The sequence below is a fragment of the Gavialis gangeticus genome, unplaced genomic scaffold (assembly GCF_001723915.1).
Source record: "Gavialis gangeticus isolate Ggan-Ray unplaced genomic scaffold, GavGan_comp1, whole genome shotgun sequence".
In the NCBI taxonomy this organism is placed as follows: domain Eukaryota; kingdom Metazoa; phylum Chordata; order Crocodylia; family Gavialidae; genus Gavialis; species Gavialis gangeticus.
The window spans coordinates 5,587,463-5,607,791 of NW_017729026.1; the positions used below are offsets into that span (position 1 = coordinate 5,587,463).

The following is a 20,329-nucleotide window of genomic DNA, read 5'->3' on the forward strand; positions in this document are numbered from 1 at the left end:
AATAAAATCATGCTTATTTTGTCCTGAAATCTTTTGGTTTTGCCTTTCTGCTGAAAAAACTTGAAATTAATTCTGAAATGAATTATTTTCATTTGACTGTTAATGAAAATGACAGTTACTTTTGTGTGTGCATTCCTAAACAATTTCAGTAGGGGGTAGAAAGTGTTTGGACTTGCTGTAAATCTCACATTTGAAGCCATATGTGATTTTCAGCCAATTCCCCTTTTTGCCTTTATTTACATCCTCCACCTTTGTTTGTACCTAATAAAATTATAATCTGTTTGTTGCCTTTGTCTCAGTAGATACAATCCTTGGTGGTTGCACTGTGATTTCCTACTCCTGTTACCCACAGGCCACTGGCATTTTATATTCATAAATGTTTCCTTTCCTAAAACCACAGAAGAGCTGCCAAACATCTATGAATATCATATTTGCTCCCCAATGAAATGAGGTAACTATGCAAGCAAAATTGACTTCAGTTGTTTTCTTTTTTTTTTTTGTGAAGGTTTTTTGGCTGTTAAATCATGTCACAGTTCAGTCACAGTGATACCTGAAAAGAAGGGAACTTTAATGATGAGTCTCACTGAGTATGAAACCTTTCCGCAACTCAGTTGGGCCGCACTGGAGAACCATGTACTGCTTTCTGATTTTCCCTATTACATTTATCATATGTTCTGCAAGTGTCTTTATTTTTAGGCCAAATTTTCAAATAATGATACCAGAGTTTCAAAACATCAATTTACAATTGCCTGGGCATCTCAAATGAAAAATAATGGAAGCACAACTTAATGGTCAGTGTCCAAAAGTTTAGCCCATGTAAATTTCTTCATGCAGCATTCTTGGACAAGTTAAAACTATAGTGCTTTTAAGAATTGAATAGCTTTGTACCGTGTGCCACTGGCCATCATTAATGCTGTTGGCAATCATTGTGCTGGTGTTTCCATGTCCAAGGTCATAGCTGAAGTAAGGCAGTCCATTCTTTATCTGTACAGTTGCAAAATCTGCATGATTGATCCGGGCCATATAAAAAAGCAAGCCTGATTCGGCCTCTGTTCGAATTTCAAATTCAATTGTGAGCCTAAAAAGCAAAAACAGAACGAAAGAGCAAGAAAGAACCAAAATCAAACTATGGAATAAATGATGTATCCCACCTTTCTTCTTGAGAAGAAATATTATTAAAGGTCTAAAACTGGTTTTAAAAATGTTTCATGATATTTAAAAGCATAATTTAGATACGAGGTTTCATTTTGATCATTAGTCTCAAGATGTTAATAACTGTTATACTGATGCTATGGAGACCAATGTGGCTTTTTCCAAATGCAATTCTAAACTGCAGATATAGTTGCCAAGTCAAAAGAGGAAAAATAAATCTATTTGTAACATTACAACACAAGAGTATTAACAGTCATCTACCTACGTACAATGGTAACAGGAGATATTTGTAGTGACAATTGGCAAACATTTACTTTTTAACAAATTGTACTATCTGATGGCAATATACAAAGCCACTCTTTGAAAACACACAGAAAAGAGCTTTTGACTGGCATATTAAATAATGCTATTTGAAATTCAGTATATTATAAACTTATAAGGTCTGGGGATAGGTTGCGTTGATGGCATAAATCATGATTTGATAAGAACTATACTAAAGCTAAGGATGACTTAATAGAAGCCTTGGAGGAATACAAGTCTAAAAATGATTATGCTAGTTTCCAATAGACCAAGAAGATTAAAATCATCTCAGGTCCCTTCCGACCCTAGAAACCATGAAACTATGAAAATAAGCCATAAAAAACCTAATATAGAGAAAATGTAGGGGAGGAACCGATAGCTGGAGGAAAAAATAATGATAATCAACATTTTTGGCAGGTTATAGACAAAGGGACAAAATATTTAGCTTAATTCCCCAATGAGTATATTTCTGAAGATCCATGGCTTTTGTTTTTTAAAAATAAGTTTAACAACTTACTCACAGATGGTGAAGGAAATGATGGCTTCTTGCTGAAGGAAATTTTATCTGTTAAGTCACAAGGATATCATTATCTTACTTCTGAATCTCAAGTAAGAACACAAAGATTCTTACTAAGTACTGGGAAGGCCTGTGGCCCTGATTTTCTTCCCTCAGAAAGGAAATTCAGTGATGGGTGATGTCCAATTTTAAGAACAACAGCAAAAATATTATTCTAGAAGGCTTTTATCTAAAATATTAAAATGAAAAGGTAAGTACCAATTTTTCAAAATGGCAATGAGAGAGACCCTGCATCACATTGTCCTATTAGTCTTATTTGTATTCCAGCCAAAATATTTAGGAGACATTTATCATTTCATCTTCAACAACACTAATGTGTCCTATAATCCCGATGTGCATCTCAGTTACTCACATAAAAAAGAAGAGTAAAAATCAAACAGAACTCCCCTTCTTTAATTTACTGTCCACTGCTTCATTTTGTCTATTTTCTGTATCATCATACACTATGTTCTCTTTTAACTTAGTTTGAACTGGTAGAATAATATCATTGTAGGAGTTTAGGAAAATTATTATGTGTATGTATGTGTGTGTGTGTATGTGTGTGTTTGTGTATATATATAAAAAATTCATAATTTATTGTATTTTTTTAGTGAAAGCTGTAAATATACTGCTGTGCTTCTGCTCCATAAACGGGGGCGTTTTCTGAGGAGGGATGATGCTGCAGGTCTACTGCAATTCAAACATTTTTTTCTTCAAAAGATCTGCAGGTAATATGGGAACCTTTCCTCCTTTCCTTAAGATGATCCTCTGGAACCCACCCATCAAATGTGAGCACTTGCAAGAGAAGACAGCAACTACAATACACTTCTGCTCCATACAGTGGGCATGTCTACATGTGCCATTAATGTGACTGAATAAACTGCAAAACAAATTACTCCACAGTAAACTAGTCCTGGGTGCGGCATCCATATGTGCACCCACGACACCAGCAAATTGAGCCAGGGATAAGCAGTTTAGTCCTGCCCTCCTCTGCCCCCCTGCAGTAACCAGGATGAACTCTAGGCTCCAGCCGCAGCTGCTCGGTACCAGCCAGGGGGTACATGGGGGTCAGCTCTGGGCTCCAGCTGGCAGTGACAGTGTGGCTTGAGGTCTGGGGAGCAGCTCTGGGCTGGCACGAGGGTACAGGGGGCGAGGTCAGGCCCAAGCAGCAGGTGGCTGCGTCAGGTAGTAGAGGAGCTGGCTGAACCATGAGGCTCCTGTGGCTGCCAAGCCATGTGGCTAGGCAACAGGCAAGATGGTGGCCTTATGCTGGCTGGGCTGCCTGGCAACAATTTACTCCCAGGATAGTGTCTACGCATGTATTGCTTCACAGTAAATAACTCCACAGTAGGATGGTACTTGCATTTACAGGTACTACTGTGCTGCAGATTTTATTTGTTTCCCATAGCCTAATAGCACTGCACGTGTAGATGCAAGAAGTTTACTGTGAAGCTAGTTAGGCAACTCCACAGTAAACATCTCATGCAGATGTGCCCAGTATGAGTTTATTTACTTTCTACCTTGGTTTGTCTTTGAAGCCTAGCAAGTGATTTAGGATCATATGCATGCTAAGACTGTAATCAATGCCATAGCACCAAAATTTAGTGCTCTGGGCAAAGCTTGCTCAGGAGTGCACACAGCTGCAGGAGCTGCCCTTCCCCTGTCCCCGCGTTCCCCCAAACAAGCTGATCGCGGTTCTGTCCTACTTCCGCACCGGCTGGGCAGCACGTGTTGGCGCCCCTTCACTTCGGTGCCTAGGGCAGTTGCCCCACTTAACCCCCCGCCTCCTCCCTCCCTGCTACAGCACTGACTATAACATACTGCTACTGGAAGATTGCATCAGTCTAAGTTGATAATTCAAATCTGAAGTATCATAATGCAAAACAGTTTGACTTTGATGCTTATGTGAATGTTAGATATCTGTGGACTGAAAGATTATTATTTCTTTTGTTGAGTTTCCCCATTTTTATTAGGCTAAGTGTTCCTTTAATTTAGGTTGGAGATTAGGAGGAACTTTCTGACAATGAGGGTGATCAAGGTTTGGAAGAGGCTGCCTAGAGAAGTTGTGGAATCTCCACCTCTGGAAATGTTCAAGATCAGGTTGGACTGACACTTGGTTTATGATGATTTAGTCAGGGATAATCTGTTCTTGACCAGGAAAGTGGATTCGATGACCTTGTCAAGTCCCTTCCAGCCCTTCCTATGATCCTATGATTATACCACTTCAAGTATATGTGGAGTATGCCAGATAAAGTGAGCTAACACTTTTTCTGGGACATTGCTGTGTGCGTCTGTAAGTTAATTGCGGCTTATTTAATTTCATGGCAGTTCATTCCTGCAATAAAAGGACAAGCCTATCAGGCTATGTGTTCTCCTTGTCCACCTAGTGGCAGAACAGCAGTTATGCACCCTGGCAAGGCTACGTGTAAAAGGGCTGTGCCACTTCCGTGTTGATCTGAGTCATAGCCTGTGAGGATCATGATTTTGTCTAGGGGTCTCTGTTTTATCTTGGTGTTTTAGTTTCTTCTTCAGCTATTGAAGTTATTTTGTTTGCTCATTCTAAGTGGCCCTGAGACATGGCTAGGAAAGACAGCATATAAATTGCATAAACATATAAAATAAATCAATAAAATAAATCAAGGCTGCCTCAAATGAGATGTCTGCTTACAGTCAAACAGGCTATTGATGGTCCAGAGTACCAAAAATTAAAAAAGGCTACACAACTCAGCTTTTAAGAATTACAAGCAATTTTAAAATGATTTTTAAAAGTTGTGCATGGAAGACTTTTTTTTTTTGTATAGAAGATATTTTCCCAGTCTATGCATATGCCTGAATTTTGTGCAAAAAATAAATTAAAAACCAGAAAAATAAATAAAATCAAAATGTTTCTGGGCATCATACTTGGGTAGAAAAGTCATTATCCAGTTTACATGCCCAAATGACATTTATGTCACTAACCAGTATTCTTCCATGAAAGACGACGCTCTCAAGACTGTACCTACAGTTTCAAAGGTTAAAGAATATGACCTAGACTGTTGCATGTGGAAACTATCTGCCCCACTTTTCTCACTTCACCTGTTCTTCACTTTGGTGTCATCAAATGCAGCTGCAATATGGCTGTTCCTTGAAAGACCAAACTGTTTGCCGCCTTCCAACACAGCAGGCTCGACATCAGCAGCACAAGAATCCTGCAAAACATGAATATTTCATGTAGACTTTCTCATTCTGTATCTCAGTTGTGCATTCACCACAGTTATTTCAACTCCCCAAGAGCAGTTTCGAGTACTCTCACTATTACATATGTTGACCCTGCAGTTTCCCAGGAAATCATGTTTTTCCACATTAAATCTAGTTACTAGGCAGAACCTGAGCAGGACTGAACTCATAGGGGTGCATCCAGATGAGCGCGGTTGTGTGGTACGTGGCGGTGCAAACACATTTGCAGAGCCAGTTACCGCACAGTTCAGCGTTCTCCATGCTGCAAGAGCAAGCTGCCCAAGTGTGCACTGTGACGGGGTTTTTTTTTACCCCAGGATATCCAGGGGTAAACAAAAAGTGGGGAAAAAAAAACAGAGCAACACATGCTTGGCTAGAGCTTGCTGCTGAAAAGCAGAGCAGGGCTGCCTGGAGCTGTGCTCTGCTACCTGCCAAACTCCATGTGGCAGAATCCCCATGTCTGAAGCCCTGGGAGGCCCCCAGGACTCCAGGTAAGGCTGCTGGAGGCAGCCCAGTACTGGTCCCAGCCTCCTCTACCTGACCTGGGGCAACTTGCTGTGCACAAAAGTGCGCGTAGCATGGGCATTCTCCCAGGACAAGTAACGGTGGTGCAAAGTGTGCCATTGATACTTGTTCCCGGGGAACCAAACATCCATGCACATCTGGACATGACAATAAAGGGACACTGTCAACTTGATACCTGGTCAATTTAAAAATAAAGAGATAAAACGTGTTTGGATGGTATATGTCATTGAGTCCTCTTGCCTACTTCTATTTGTTTTAAAAACATAGTTTCTTTCAAAATATTTTCCCTGCCTCTACTGCTGTTTTCCAGGCCCTCACAAAGAACAGGGGAGTTTGACTACCTGATACATAGGAGAAACAGGGATTATTCTCTTTAAGCTGTCAATTAGGCAAACATCATAAATTGAACAAAGAAAAATGTCCTCCCCAGTCTCTTCCAGTCACATTAATCTTAGGTGTGCTTTGTAACAGCAGCAGGTAAAGCATTTTCATACAGAAGTGTGACTTTTTTTTTGACTGTGCCCCTTTAATCCTTGACCCTCCAGCTACAGTCTATCAGTGCCATGGCCCATGAGAGATCTCAATAATTATTATGTCCAAATCACATCCTGTTTTCAGCTTCCCTTGAGTACACTGTGAAGAAGATGCTCAGAGGATCTAACACAGTACAATCTCAGGACAACAATACTGCAGGGAAAAAACAAACTTTGATAGCTGCAAGCTCTATTTTTAAGCATTGTGGCAGCCAGTCCTGGATTGCTTACAGCCTCTGCATGAGCTTCTGATTCAGTAGGGGCCTGCAGAGTGCAAAGTGTTGTGCTTTGTTACAAAAAGAGTTCTTTCTGTGGAGTATTTTCAAGATATCGTAAGTGATTCATCAGGCAACAGGAAATTTCTACTGCAAAGAGGAAATTCTTTTCTTTCTCTTTCCATCCTTCAGTAATGTCATATTTATCTGTCAGGGGTCACAAGAAGAGAACTTTTTAATAAATGGTTTCCACAATAAATGCTCAGCTCTGAATATGACAGACCTTCCTGTACAGTAGAAGAACATGCACTGTGACAAGTACACACCAATGTGCGATTAAAAGGAAAATAGGAGAGAGGTTATTCAACAATACAAAAGAACTGAGTTAGGAATGTGTGATAATAGTTTTCCACTGATTATTAAATGGATAAGGGTGGTATCACTGGATCATAGCCCCATAATGCTGGCTAATGGCTCACAGCTGTGTTAAGAGTTATATGCTTAGCTCGGTAGCTTAATAACTATATGTTGCTTTTTATACTGGTAACCGTACTGTAGCTATGAACATCCAGCAGATGTTTAGATTTGGGGTGATAATTTAAAGGTTAATTTTGACACATGGGTGAAGAATGGGGCCTTACTATGACAACACCTGTTCTCTGTTGTCTAATTCTGTCCTTCCCTGGTTTCAGTCAGGAAAGAGTTTGGCCCCAAGTATCAGATGACTAATATTACTTAACTGCCTTGGTAACTTGCTCGTAGCACCAAACATTGGTGCATGGGTACCAGGGCACAGGACTTAGGAATCAGTGGTAGGTGCCAGATACACCTGGGAAATGGCATTTTAGCATACCCAAATATTTATTCTATCCTCATTTCATTATTTGACACTTACAGCCCTTAAAAAACAAATCTTAAAAGAAGTGAATTGTATTGATGTGGATGTGTCAATAAAGAACAATACCCACAGGGAAATGTTACAGCAAATCCAGGCTTCATTTACAAGCCTATCTTTACTTCCACTTAAACAGAGGCCACTTCAGCACTTCTAAAACCATGAATTAAACTCAGATTATAAACTTAATTTGGATTTTTCCTGGGTTTTTTTTCAAATTGTAGCTGTAAGGTGTCCGACATTTAAAGCTGACCACGTAATAAAATAAAAGGAAGGGCAGATTTGCACCTTGCAGCCTAACAACTCTCTGCACATAGTAAAATCTCAACCTTAAGGCCCTTTTTTATTAATTACATTTAAATTCTAATATTTTTCAGATGATAGGAAAGAGATTAGCGACAAGTACATGTTGCATATATTACAGGAAACCAATCATCTTATTGGAGCTGTCTGAGAAAACAGGAAGCTCACTGTATGACTATTTCTCACATTCCTTTACAAATGATGCTATATTAGCACTTGCAAAATTAGCAAGGGCAGAAGAGAGTGTCACTGAAATACCACCACAGCTCGCCCAACAATGTTAAAGAAAAGAACTGGGGAATGCTTAGGAAAATGCTGGAATATACCGTGATGATGTCAAGTTCAGGTGTAATGCTGGCACTCTTCACTTCAGTGGCAAGTGAGTCCTGAGAAGCAGTAAATAATGTGAGGCAGAAGCAGAAGCTACCAAGGCTCTCTTTTGCAGGTGAGACACATCTGAGCTTCCTAGCAGCAGGCAGCCACAACCAGGTGATCACTGTAAAGCCTCCTACTACCAGGTCTTCCATTTTTCCCTTCCATTTTGTTTTTAGAGAACAGCTTCTTAATTAAGAGTTAAATCATCCCCCTGGGTAGAGCAGCAGAGCCTAGTGGGACTTGCATGTAAGCAGAGGCCACGTTTGGGCCTCCTTCGTGAAGGTGGATTTCCATGTCAAGGGGGCTAGATCATCCGATCATTTTAGAAAGGGTTTAAGGCAATTAACTACTACATAATGAATGATGGAATCATTATAAATTATAGGTGTGCTGTTCATTGCAGCCTCCCTTAAAAATATAGGGCAGCACTTGGGGAAATCTAAAACAATGCAGAAAGTTTAAATGATTTAAGTGACTTTGACAGTTTAAAAACCGTTTTATTTTTCAAAAATGAAATCAAAGGTGCTGGCATGTATTTTTCACACTTTTCTCTTCAGACTTTCCTCTTGAGTAATATATACCAAGAGCACAATTCACCACAGCACCAGGTGTCTGATGAATAAAATCCCCTTAAATTACATGGAAAGCCACAACAATTCCTGGCATTAAATATGTAACAACTTTCTTGCTCCTTTTAATTTTGCCTTTGAAAAAAAAATGATTAGTATAAATTCACATGTGTTCAAATTCTGGAAAAAACTTCCCATTTATAAGAAGTTTGGGCAGAAGATAGCCAAAGCAAGAAAATTCAATAAAACTTGTTTTAAACAATAAGCTTCTCTTAGCAAAATGCTTCCTCTTTCACAAAAGTGTCAAGCCTGCATTATCATCTTTATTTTGGAGTTTTCTCTAATTTTGTAGCACAGCCCTAATGTTATTGAACTGCAGTATTCCTTTCCTGTGAAAACAGAAATATATATCAGCTTCCTCATGTTACAATCTCGCCACCTTGTGGATATTAATCAAAAGTGCTGCCTTAGACTCTACAGGCAAGACCCTAGTTATGAAGAAATTGCAGTTAGAACAGACTTGTATCTAAAATTAGGCATGTTTAAGTAAATAATTACATGTAACTGAACTTTATTCTGTTTCTGGGAATGCTGGTATATATGTTTTAGCATGTGCAGTAGTGCATGACTACTCTATTTTTCTGGGTAATATAATGCCACATTATACATACCCAGTGACTAACAAGCCATACACGTTGAATAGGAAATTGTAAGATGCACTTTATTGATCTGATTTTTGTTACAGCCCCAACCCAGCTCCTCATACTGAAATCAGACACCATTTCTATACTATTTTAAAAAGCAGCCTACCAATGATTTAGGTGTGACTCAAGTAAAATAAGTTAATCATAGGGCTTTATTACAAATTATTTTTGGGTGTCCCCTGGATTGTCTGCACATTAACACCTTTAAGTGGCTTACAGTACTCATTATGCAGCTCAAAGTTACGCCACTCCAGAGCAGGAGTATCTCTTGATCCACATAAACTATCTAATGTTCGATTAAGGTGTGTCCACTCCACAAAGATGTGCCACTCAAGTCAAAGATGCGACTGTAAGCTAGCACTAAGCCAATCAACATTTGTGCAGCTCACAGAGTAAGATGTAACAAGGCCCTTAGTTGAACTGCCAGTAGAGTGAGATTTACATAAAAAAACATTACTGACACAATTATTGTCCTTTTCAGCAGTCTCAGCAGAGACAGGGAGTGAATAGGAGTGGGGATTAAAATAGACCTTCTAGCCACATCCAGATGTGCAGGGGCATGCGTTTGCAGCAGCACAAACAGTAGCAGCACAAATTTGTGCCAGTACTTTTTGCTGCAGCACACACACTTGTATGTGCACTTTGTGGAGGGACAAATGATCCTGCTTTGGGCAACCTGCCCATGCCCAGCTCCTTTTGGCTCCCGGTGTGCTGGACTAGCTGGGCAACCGGAAGGGTGGAGATACTCTGGCTGGCAGTTAGAGCATCTTCCTGAAGGACTAAGCCTCTGTGTCTTCAGGCGCATGCTCCTGTTGCATGTGCTGCACCATGGTTTTTCCTGGTGCTTTTTTTGCTACCAAGATTTCCCAGTAGCACATTTTGGCCTCATGCTGCAAATTTGCAGCATGGGGTACATTTTAATGTTTAGTTTTAATTTACTTCGCGTGCAGTTTGTGGTGCCACACACCACGTGCCCCTGCTCGTCTGGACATGGCCTCTGTAATTACTTCTGAAGAAAAGGGTTGAAAGACATCAGCAAGGTGATATAGGGGTAACTGGCAAAACTACTGAGTGCTTATACCCACCTGATGTGTTGAAATTAAGTGCCCAGGCTATTCACTTTATGAAATCCAATTTAATTAAAAAATATACTGCCCATTAAATATTTAAATCCCTAATAATATGGGAATATTATAACATATAATCATATATCATTATTTATTGCACAGTACAATAATAATTTAACTAAATGCTATAACTTTATAATACTAAATTATTAAAATACTTATTAAAACATGTATTAATCTACTTGGTAATTTTTAACACCAATGGAATCACATGACTGTATCTCAAGATGCAGTGCAGAAACATACAGTCATTGTTGTATGCACATCACAGCCAGATAGTTATGTTAAAATTCTGGATTATAGATCAGCAAACCAAAATGGTTCTTTTTCACAATACTTTTTTATGTGTTTGTTATTTAGTTTAATATCTCAAGCACTCAATCTTTGGAAAATGTAGGACCAACTTTTAATTACTGCTAGAAGAACAACTTCCTTTTCAGTTTACTTGTATGAGGTCTTCGGTTGGTATACAGCTTGTCAAAATTTTTGCCAACAATACTGTGAAACCAGTTTGCATTGTCAGGAGTTCTGAGCTTCTGATTCATCAGTCTCTTGGCTAGGGTTATAATTAGAGAACTACTGAAGTCAAGGAGGCAAGCAGTAGATTTGATGGGCAGATAGCAAGGCAAGCCATCATTTCTGTGGGCTTATCACAACAGGGCCCCCCATCCCTCTGATTAGCCAAGGGGCCCCAGTGGCCCCACCCCTCACCACTGATTGATCAAGGGGGCTGTCTGTCATGCAACCCCACCACTCATTACTGATTGGCCAAAAGGGCTGTCCATTATACAGCCCTGCCGCTTACTGCTGATTGGTGGAAAGGGGTGGGGCCACATGACAGACAACACTCTCAGTCAATCAGTGGCGAGGGGCGGCCACCACCTTGGCTGCTCCCATTCATGTTGGCGGCCTTCCTACCACCCATGGGTCGCACGGCTTGGCTGCAGCAGCCATGAGGTACACTGGCTCCCACTGAGGACCAATATTTTATCTTCAGTAAGTTTTTATTTTGTGGATTTTGCAGACTTTGCTCATTTTCATGGACAATGCCTGATTTTGCAATTTCCATGAAATCTTGAATTGAGTAGGTTCCTAATTATGATACAGTAGTGCTCCTGGAAAATGCCAAGTCTTAGCTTTCACTCATTTTCTGACAAAAGAAAAATAATAAGGCAATTCTTCTGTTGCAAAGAACTCAGATCACAGCAGGTCAGGATTTTTTTCACACTATGGATTCCTAATTGAAATCTCTGGGTTTATCTTGTGAATCATGTGTACATGTTTGCACACCTAAGAGTTGTGCAGCAATCCTTGGTCATGGCAACCTGGTTAAGAATCATTGTTATAAAACAACAGCATAAGAATCATCAGGTCAGATCAGGCCTCTTGTCTGCCTGCTCAGTATTCTATGTATAGTCTATCAATGGTCTATAGTGACCATTATCAGACACTTCAGAGGACAGTACAAAAAACACCATCCTGAAATAAATTTTCTCTAGGGAAATTTTCTTTCTAATCCAATCAGTTAATAACTGGTCTATATTCTGAAGATTTAGAGTTAGTCATGGAAGTAAATGGAACTTTTTACCTTAAATCATTTAGGCACTTGTGAAAATTTCACTTTTAATTCTCAACCTATGACTACTTAATTGCTTTAATATACTCTCATGATGAATTCTGTTTAAGATTTATAACAAGTCAAGTCTTTTTTCAACAAATTTTATTTTATCTGCTAGTTTAAAAAAAATTAGCAGATTGAGATTGGAGAGGCATGGATTTCCCTTATAAATTCAGTGCTGAATTATTCTAGTTTATAAAGTCCAACTAGGTATTTCATCTTTTTCTTCTGGCCAGGTTTTCAAGAGACTTGAGCTCTTATTCAGATACTATATTGAAATGGCCATATTTTCAAAAGTGCTCACCAACTAATAGCTCTTATTACTGTAATTTGTTTTGCAAACTTGGCTTTATTTTTTTATTTGAAATAATTTACCTGGGGCTGACATAAAATTCAACAGTCTTCTGTAATCCTCTATCATCTGTATCATCATTTATAAAACTTGTATACAATATCCTATCTTCAAGCTTATTTCTATGAAAATACTTTTTTCCCCAAAAGGGTTGAAACAGCACATGATTATAGAAAATAGGGACAGTTTGCACACACGCACATGCACACACAGAGTGCAGATATATACAAGCACATGGGTGCAAAACATTATACTGTCACATGGAAAGCATCACATACATTTTTATAGAAGGACTTTTAATCATACAGTATCCTTTTAAGATACTTTGCAGTTCAGAAGGAGGGGGAAAAACCAAGTTGACATTGTTATGTATGCTTTCTGAAGCTTTGGGGAGGTGAGATTGGGGAGGTGAGGTTCTGGGAACGAGGAAACATGTAAGGGAGTGATATCACTCAGGACATTTTAGCATGCAAGGATTATCATGCATTAAACACTTTTCCCTGAATAAAAATAACAAAATGAATGATTCAGACTTGTTCTGAGCTTTACCAGATAACCTGCTTCAATCACATTAAGCTACAGACGTCATTCACATGACATTCAGAACACGATAACTGTGTAAACATCTCATCTGCTCAAAATCTTCCTAGTCATGCCAGGTAGTCATAATTTGTCTATCATCACACTTTTGAAGTGCCACTATTGACCCCTCTGCTTTTTTCATTTAAGAGATTTCTCTTTTAACATGGCTTTTTAGAGAAGTAGTATACACTTACAAGTGCAGGAGGTAGAGGTGGTGTCAGAGGAGAGGAAGAAAATGTGGGATGAATTGTTGTGCTTTCCGTCTCCCTCTTAGTGTCTGGTTCAGGTTGGATCAAAACAGTTGAGCGAGTACCCCCATCTTCCCCCTCTTCCTCAGGAGGTCTGGCTTCTGGTTCTAGAGTGGGACACTGACCGATGTCTGCATTTTCAAAGGACACAGGCTGAGCAAAATCCATGGGGCTAAGGAGACACAATAACAGCAACAGCTCTTAACAGTTCTTTTATCTCTTCCCATCATCTGCACACCAACTACTTTGAGTGTGGTCACACTCAAACACTGGGTTTGTTGCTTTTAAGTTTTCTCAAAATGCTGTGCTTTGTACAAGTTCCACTTCAGTCACCACCTTCCCGCCATTCCCTTTCTTCTGTCCAACCTCCAGATCATTAACCTGGTGGTGTATAATGTTTCCTATGGTAAAATTAAGTCACTCTTTTAGTAGGCCCATTTCCATAACCCATAGTCTTGAACACCACCTTTCTTTTAAAAAAAATCAGTGTACCAAAGTAGTGGTGCACAGTAGCAAAGCTATCAGGGACAAGCCACTGTGTTTTTAATTGTAGAATTTTGTGGCACTTTAGATGTCTAGGGATGGGTAATGTTTTTGCACACAGAACAAAGCACTGCAAATCCAAACATATAAACCCATCAAGTGCACAATGAGGACCACAAAAAAGCACAAGAACACTAGGATATAAAAAGCAGAGAGGTCATTATAGATATCATTTTGCATGATTGCTTATAACAACAAATTCTCTCTTGGCAGCTGAGGTGGTAATAGCTTCATTAACTAAACATTTGTGAACATTAACAAGACTTACACGGTGTTAATGACAAGATTCCATATGCAACCCTCGAAGGGAGGGATGTTCCTGAGAGGTGCTGCCTGGAAGTGAGGCGGGGTCCCACCCACAAAGAGGTTTTTAACAGTAAGAGATTGGTCTGTAGGAAGCCTCTGAGTCTGCCCTTTGTCTTCATCTACTTGAACAGCAAACATCCTATGAAAAGATTCAAAGCAAAGCAATAAGACAGTATCTATCCCAGTTATTGCGTGTATTGAAATCACCATTTTGCAGGCACCATTTACTACTGCACCTGCTAGAACACCGAGTGAACACAAATTGCATGATTAGCAGCACCACATTAAGCAAATATTAACCACTATCAGGTTCACAGTCACTGCTATGCTTCCCTCATTTATTCTCCGTCAGAGCTTGGCAAAGCCAGGCAGTACATTTGCAGTAATATTAGCCTCTGGTTGCATTGAAAATAGTGGTCTGCAGCATGACAGCATTGTCATGGTAAGAGTCAAGCCCGCTGTCCTGTAAAGTTATGTATAATCATATAGGACTCAGTGGGATATAACAGCATGGGGTCACATTTTGTTTGGCTTTTTATATCCTCATTTGTACTAGTTATTATCTTCTTGCTGGGGGACAAAACAGTGCTCCAGAGAGCTCTGATTGCAAGAATCAACAACAGATAAGTAATGTGCATTTAAAAAAGATATGGTTAGTCTGTTTTGTGGGAAGGGGAGTACGGGAGAAAACCATAGTGATTGTTCACCATGAAGATGCAAGTTCTATAAAACTTTCCCACAGGAAAATGGATATGTTACAATTTAGAAACCAAAGAGCTCCTTCAGTACAGATTATTAATATTCTGAAAAGTAAGGTAAAAAATTAATTTTTGTATGCTCCTGAAGTGCCAAGTCAGAAATGGGACAAATTGTGAAGAGGGAAAATACAGTGAATGTACTCTTTTGGAGGAAGCATGAAGCTAAATGTGAGAGAAGAGCTCTTGAAAACAGAGCCTAAACATCAGTGAAACAAACACAGCACTTGTGCATGTTGAAACATGATGGAAAGATTTCCATCATTTAGAAATAAGAACTAGCTTGTGTGGACATTTTATTTTGCATACAAAGAACGAGGTACCAATAAAGAGAATAGAGAAGTGATGAGAGCATGGGTTCTTTTTGATGGATAACATACATAATGTAACAAGGTATAACAATAAGAGAGTCAGCAATTTAACTGCTGTCTTTGGGACAATCTGAAGATGGATGATAAAACAAAGTCTGTAGCTATTGACACAGTCCACCACAATGTGACCAGCTTCCCAAAGGGTGGCTCAGGATTTCAGTCTGTTTGGAGGTGAGAGAATAATGCAATTTGGCACAATTTTTTTACACTGTTACACTGGATTTAATAAAAATTAGCCACGAGAGAGTTAGGATTGCAAAGGAAAAGCAAGGGGAGGAAAACTTTGGAGGACTGTAGCTTATCAAGTAGACTTATTTCACAGATGTTAAATTCTCGGTGTCTAGTGTTAGGCATCTAAATCCATGTTTGGTACCTAAAACAAGCAGCTTGATTTCTCAGAGCTGCTGAGCACCCTCAAATCAGTCTCATTTTTTCCAATTTCTAGTTGTATTGCAATTCTACCTTTTCTTTAAGAAGTAAATCCTATATATTGTAGAAGATAAATTATTATAAAAAATACATGGAAGGGGAGGCCCCTTTTTAAAGTAAGACATCCAACTTCATATTATCTGGATGTCCATTGGGAGAAACTCCCTCACTGCGTGTAGGGAGCTCAATTAAAAATTAAACTTATATCTAACCCCCATATTTCAGGTAGCTCCTTTTTTGTCTTGATATACATGATATGCAATAGCTATTCTTATATCCCCCTGTAGTGCAGCAACTCCTTATACTGTCTGTTGCTGTTGCTGACACCCTCAACAATGTACAATACTTCATCCCATCTTCAGTGTTACCACAGAAAACATTTACATACTTTGGCACTCAGTACCACCATACAATGACGTGCATTAGTTCTCCACACTATCCTATAATTATCCTGGAATGAGAAGCAATTAGTTTATAATTATATGGACAATTAGCTGTCTGAAGAGTTTTCAAATGACATTCCCCATATTTAATCAAATAAAGCCAGAGTTGATGACTAGCAGATGAGGGGTTTAGGTTTAATAATTTATATCTTTTCATTTCCATCCCAGCCTACATAAACTGCCGAGTCTTTAGCTGATTTGTTTTGTAACAGAGCAACTTTGAAGACTGGAGAAGTTTCTTTCTTACCATCATCTGTTGAGCAGCTACATTTTGATTTAGTGTAATGGATTATGTTTATATTGGTTGTACAGCAGTTTTTTCTGTTATGTTAAAAACTGTTAGTTCTATATTCAGTAGATTTTATCACCATTACCTTATGATATATTCTATTATAGGAATACATGAAACTTTTTTTGCATATAATTCTCCCTCTTTTAATTTACTATCTTAAAAAAAGGGAAAACCCCAGTTAATATCAGACACTACAGCTAGAAAGAAAATTACTCTAAGGTCATATTTACAGATTACATATGAAAGGAGGAGAGTAGCTGAGTGGAAAATACAGTGATAAAAAGCAAAGTCAAGAAAAGTGAGTTTTAAGGAGGAGGAAAGGGAGGGCAAGTGGTGACTAGATAGAACAGAAGTTTGTTCTAGAAAGTCAGGAAAAATGCCAAAAATGATATATAACGTTCAGATTATGCTCTTATGCTCTAATATAATTATATACTATGTAAAGTATAGATTATATTATATTATCATATTCCTAACTGTATTTCTCCTGAATTTTACCTGATCGTGGTGAATCCTAGGATTTATTGAGACCACTTAGTATGTTTGAACCTGGCTCATTTGCACTATGGTTTAGAACATGATAATGTCAGTCTTAGCACTAACATTTTATAAATATGCTTTTATGCAGCTTCCTAGAGTGCACACATCCACTATATGCTTGTTTGATATATTCCTCAGCTGGGCCTTGATTGTCCCTGGATTCCCCAGAAAATGCCAGACCATAAATAATAATAACTGCATAATCTTCATGTATCAAGATGATAGTGTGGTTTATTGTATCTAGCACAGCATCCTTAATTAAGGACAAAGTGCAGTCCTTTGACAGATAATTATAGGTGTCTGAAAATGTGGCAAGAAAAGTAAACTAGTGAAGTTTTACTCAAGGATGAGTGCAATAGAAATGTCAGCAAGCCTAATTAGAGTACATCCAGTGCTGTGTCTTTCTTTTCTTAGCTTGATCAATTGGACACCCCACATGTATACAAACTAGCCCATGGTATGTGGGAAAGGTTACATGATGCTGTTGCTGACTGTGAAAGCTGCATTTCTGTGTTACTCCTGAAAAGATGGACTTACTCTTCCTAAACTCTATTCCTCTTCGGAACCTAGATTAATAAAATAGATTTCCCTAGAATCAAAAACTTTAATATATGGCAATTTTGATAAGATCCTCAGAGGAGCTACCTGATAACCTCCCAGGTCTACACAATAATAAAATTAGCAGCCAGAAAGTTACTTGTTTGGTAAGGGAAACCCCTTCCCCCTACTCCTGATTATATATACTCCTGTGCTCAGAAATGTGAGCACTGATTTCAACCATGCATGTCTTCTATTGGTTGCATTAACTCCATAGTGCATATTCTGTAGCCCCCTTGGGTTCTTGTTTGTATTACCCTTCAGTTCTTTCTATCCGGATGGAGTGTGCTCTGCCATCATGAAACTTGCCAGATTCGGGTCTGATGGTGATTCTGCGAGGATCTCTAGCTCCAGTAGAGATGTGTACTTCTAGTCGACCCTTGTTCAGGAACGCTGCATAATAGGCCTGTAATGTATAATTAAAACTTGTCACATTTGGAAGGATAGTTTTGCATTTGCCTAAGAACCCAATAAAGCTTATCCATTCTCCTTTTGTTACACCTGTTGCTCCTGGGTCTAGGAAATAATTTCCCTGCAGATTCCTCCAGAACCCTGTTGGGGACACAGAGACAAGCCATTGCTCTACTTAAGCTATTAACTACCCTCTCTCCCCTGAAAAAAACCAGAAACCAAACCAAACCAAACCAAACCAAAACAACAAAAAACCCCTCAGTAACCTGTTGAAACTGTGCTTAGAACTTTAACCACTGAAAATGATGTGTCAAATGCTGCCATCAGGCATTGAGATGAATCAGAAATAGCATCTCTGAAACCAAAGAAGTTACTTTGGATTTATACTTGTGTAAATGAGAATGACTATAGTCCATGAATGTACTTAAATCCTGGCTTCTACAGTGGCAGCCTGGATTGTTGTCAGAGTCCTGGAGGGAGTCTGGATTGAAGAGTGTGAAAAACCATTATTTGGGTTGGTGGCTGAACTAAAAATAAAAATCTGGGGGTATTTTTTGTTAGAAGGGGAACAAATTAAATGAGCTGTATTATTTGGGAAATTTCAATGAAAGCTGAGAAAAAGTGGAAGCAAATGGATTCGCACGAGGATTTAAGCACCAGCCACAAAGAGCTGGAAGTGCCCTGTGAATAACCATTTACTAAAAATAATCTTTCCAACCCAAGTCGAGAAAGAGAAGTTTCAGTTTTGCTTTGGTACATTCAGATTGACTAAGCAAGAACTGTCATGCAGCTTCATAACAAGGAAAATATAAAGAGAAGTTACACTGCAATAGCTGGAAATAATCCCATTAAAATATTTTCCCCCTTTTCATGTACATAGAGAGAAAAGAGGAAAATCTCAGCCCTAAGATTTCTCTGCTTTTTAGTATTACATGATTTGATCCTAAGCCTTCCCTCCACAGAATCACTAATCCGTGCATGAGTTCTGTGTCTGGAAGCTTTGCAAAACGATGCCTGTAGTTACTCTGGCAACCAGTATCATGTCATGGAGGATTTGCAGGATCCATCCCACAGTTACCATAGCAACCAGTTCATATCTGTGACCTGAAGAGCTTGGTAGTGGTGGAAGTAGCTGCCACCCTGAAGTTAATATTATGTGGATCAGCCATTAAAATGTATTGCCCTGGAGTATATTCTTTTAAGTTCAAGTGTTCTGTCCCAATACAGATATGGGAGAGAACAATGAAAAATAATTCCCCAAACACACTGTGCAAATAAAACAACAAAGACTGTATTTAACTTTGCCCTTATCTACTTATGTAGTTTCTGCGTTATCAACATTTAGTTCATTTCCGACAATATCCACACTTTCACTTATTTCCTCTACTTTTGAAAGAATTTTTAAGATTGCCTTTATTTATTTATTTTTTTTAAAAAAAGTTGGGGCAGGATATAAATGGTTTACATTAAAAAGAAATATGACCCAGTGATACAGTTAGTCTATAAGGTGCACCTTTTTTTATCCTGTATCTTCCAGTAGTGGCTCCAAACACTGTATTAACATTTAAGGGCCTTATACTGCACTGAAGTCTGCGTGAAGTTTTTTGTTTCCAAAAAAAGCAAAATGGGGCTCACTGATAAGGTGTTTAGTTGTGGCTAAGTGATGTCTGCAGTGTTTATTTAATTCTTCCCCCTCCCCCAAACAACTACTGTCTGAGTAGTCCTGAGGAGAACCACATAGTAACACTCCATTATTCAGGTCTGATAAAAAGAACGGAAACGAATATGGTTCACAAAAATAAACCAGCTGGAGTAGAAGCTAAAAAGTAGATGCTGTTGGAGAAATTATTAAGAGAAATTCAGAACAGGACTACAAAAATTGTCCTGCCATTATACCAAAACCTTCCAGCTCCGCTCAGTGTTGCTACATTGTGTAGCCTGACCCAAGAAATGAAATTATGAACTGCTAGAATTATGAAGGCTTCAAATAAAGTCACTAATTCAGTTAATTGTTGATGCAAATATCTCTGAACTTTCATCTTATTTTTTCCCCTCAGACATGGGTAAGCCTTATAAAAAAGCACTAGACTTTCACTTCAGCATTGCCAGCAGATTGAGGGAAGTAATTATTCCCCTCTATTCTGCACTGGTAAAACCACATTTGGAGTACAGTGTCCAGTTTTGGGCCCCCACTCTGAAAAGGATGTAGGCAAACTGGAGAGAGTCCAGCAGAGGGCAATGTTTAGGGGACTGAGGAACATGACTTAAGAGAAGAGGCTGAGGGAACTGGGCTTTAGGCTGCAGAAGAGAAGACTGAGGGCAGATATGAAACAAAGAGCTGAATAGGTAAGGTATTTCTTTTGCATGCCACA

At 38.9% G+C, this 20,329-nt stretch overlaps 1 protein-coding gene across 1 annotated transcript in view; it reads right to left on the reverse strand.

Annotated features, from left to right (window-relative positions):
- The window catches only part of LAMA2 (laminin subunit alpha 2), a 576,898-nt gene that overhangs the window by 17,810 nt on the left and 538,759 nt on the right, over positions 1-20,329 (reverse strand). The window contains exons 54-58 of the mRNA XM_019520301.1: positions 17,804-17,952; positions 14,082-14,258; positions 13,217-13,442; positions 5,084-5,196; positions 889-1,078 (exon numbers count right to left, since the gene is read on the reverse strand). Of these exons, the coding sequence (XP_019375846.1) occupies positions 889-1,078; positions 5,084-5,196; positions 13,217-13,442; positions 14,082-14,258; positions 17,804-17,952 (855 nt within the window). The remainder of the gene's footprint in view (positions 1-888; positions 1,079-5,083; positions 5,197-13,216; positions 13,443-14,081; positions 14,259-17,803; positions 17,953-20,329) is intronic.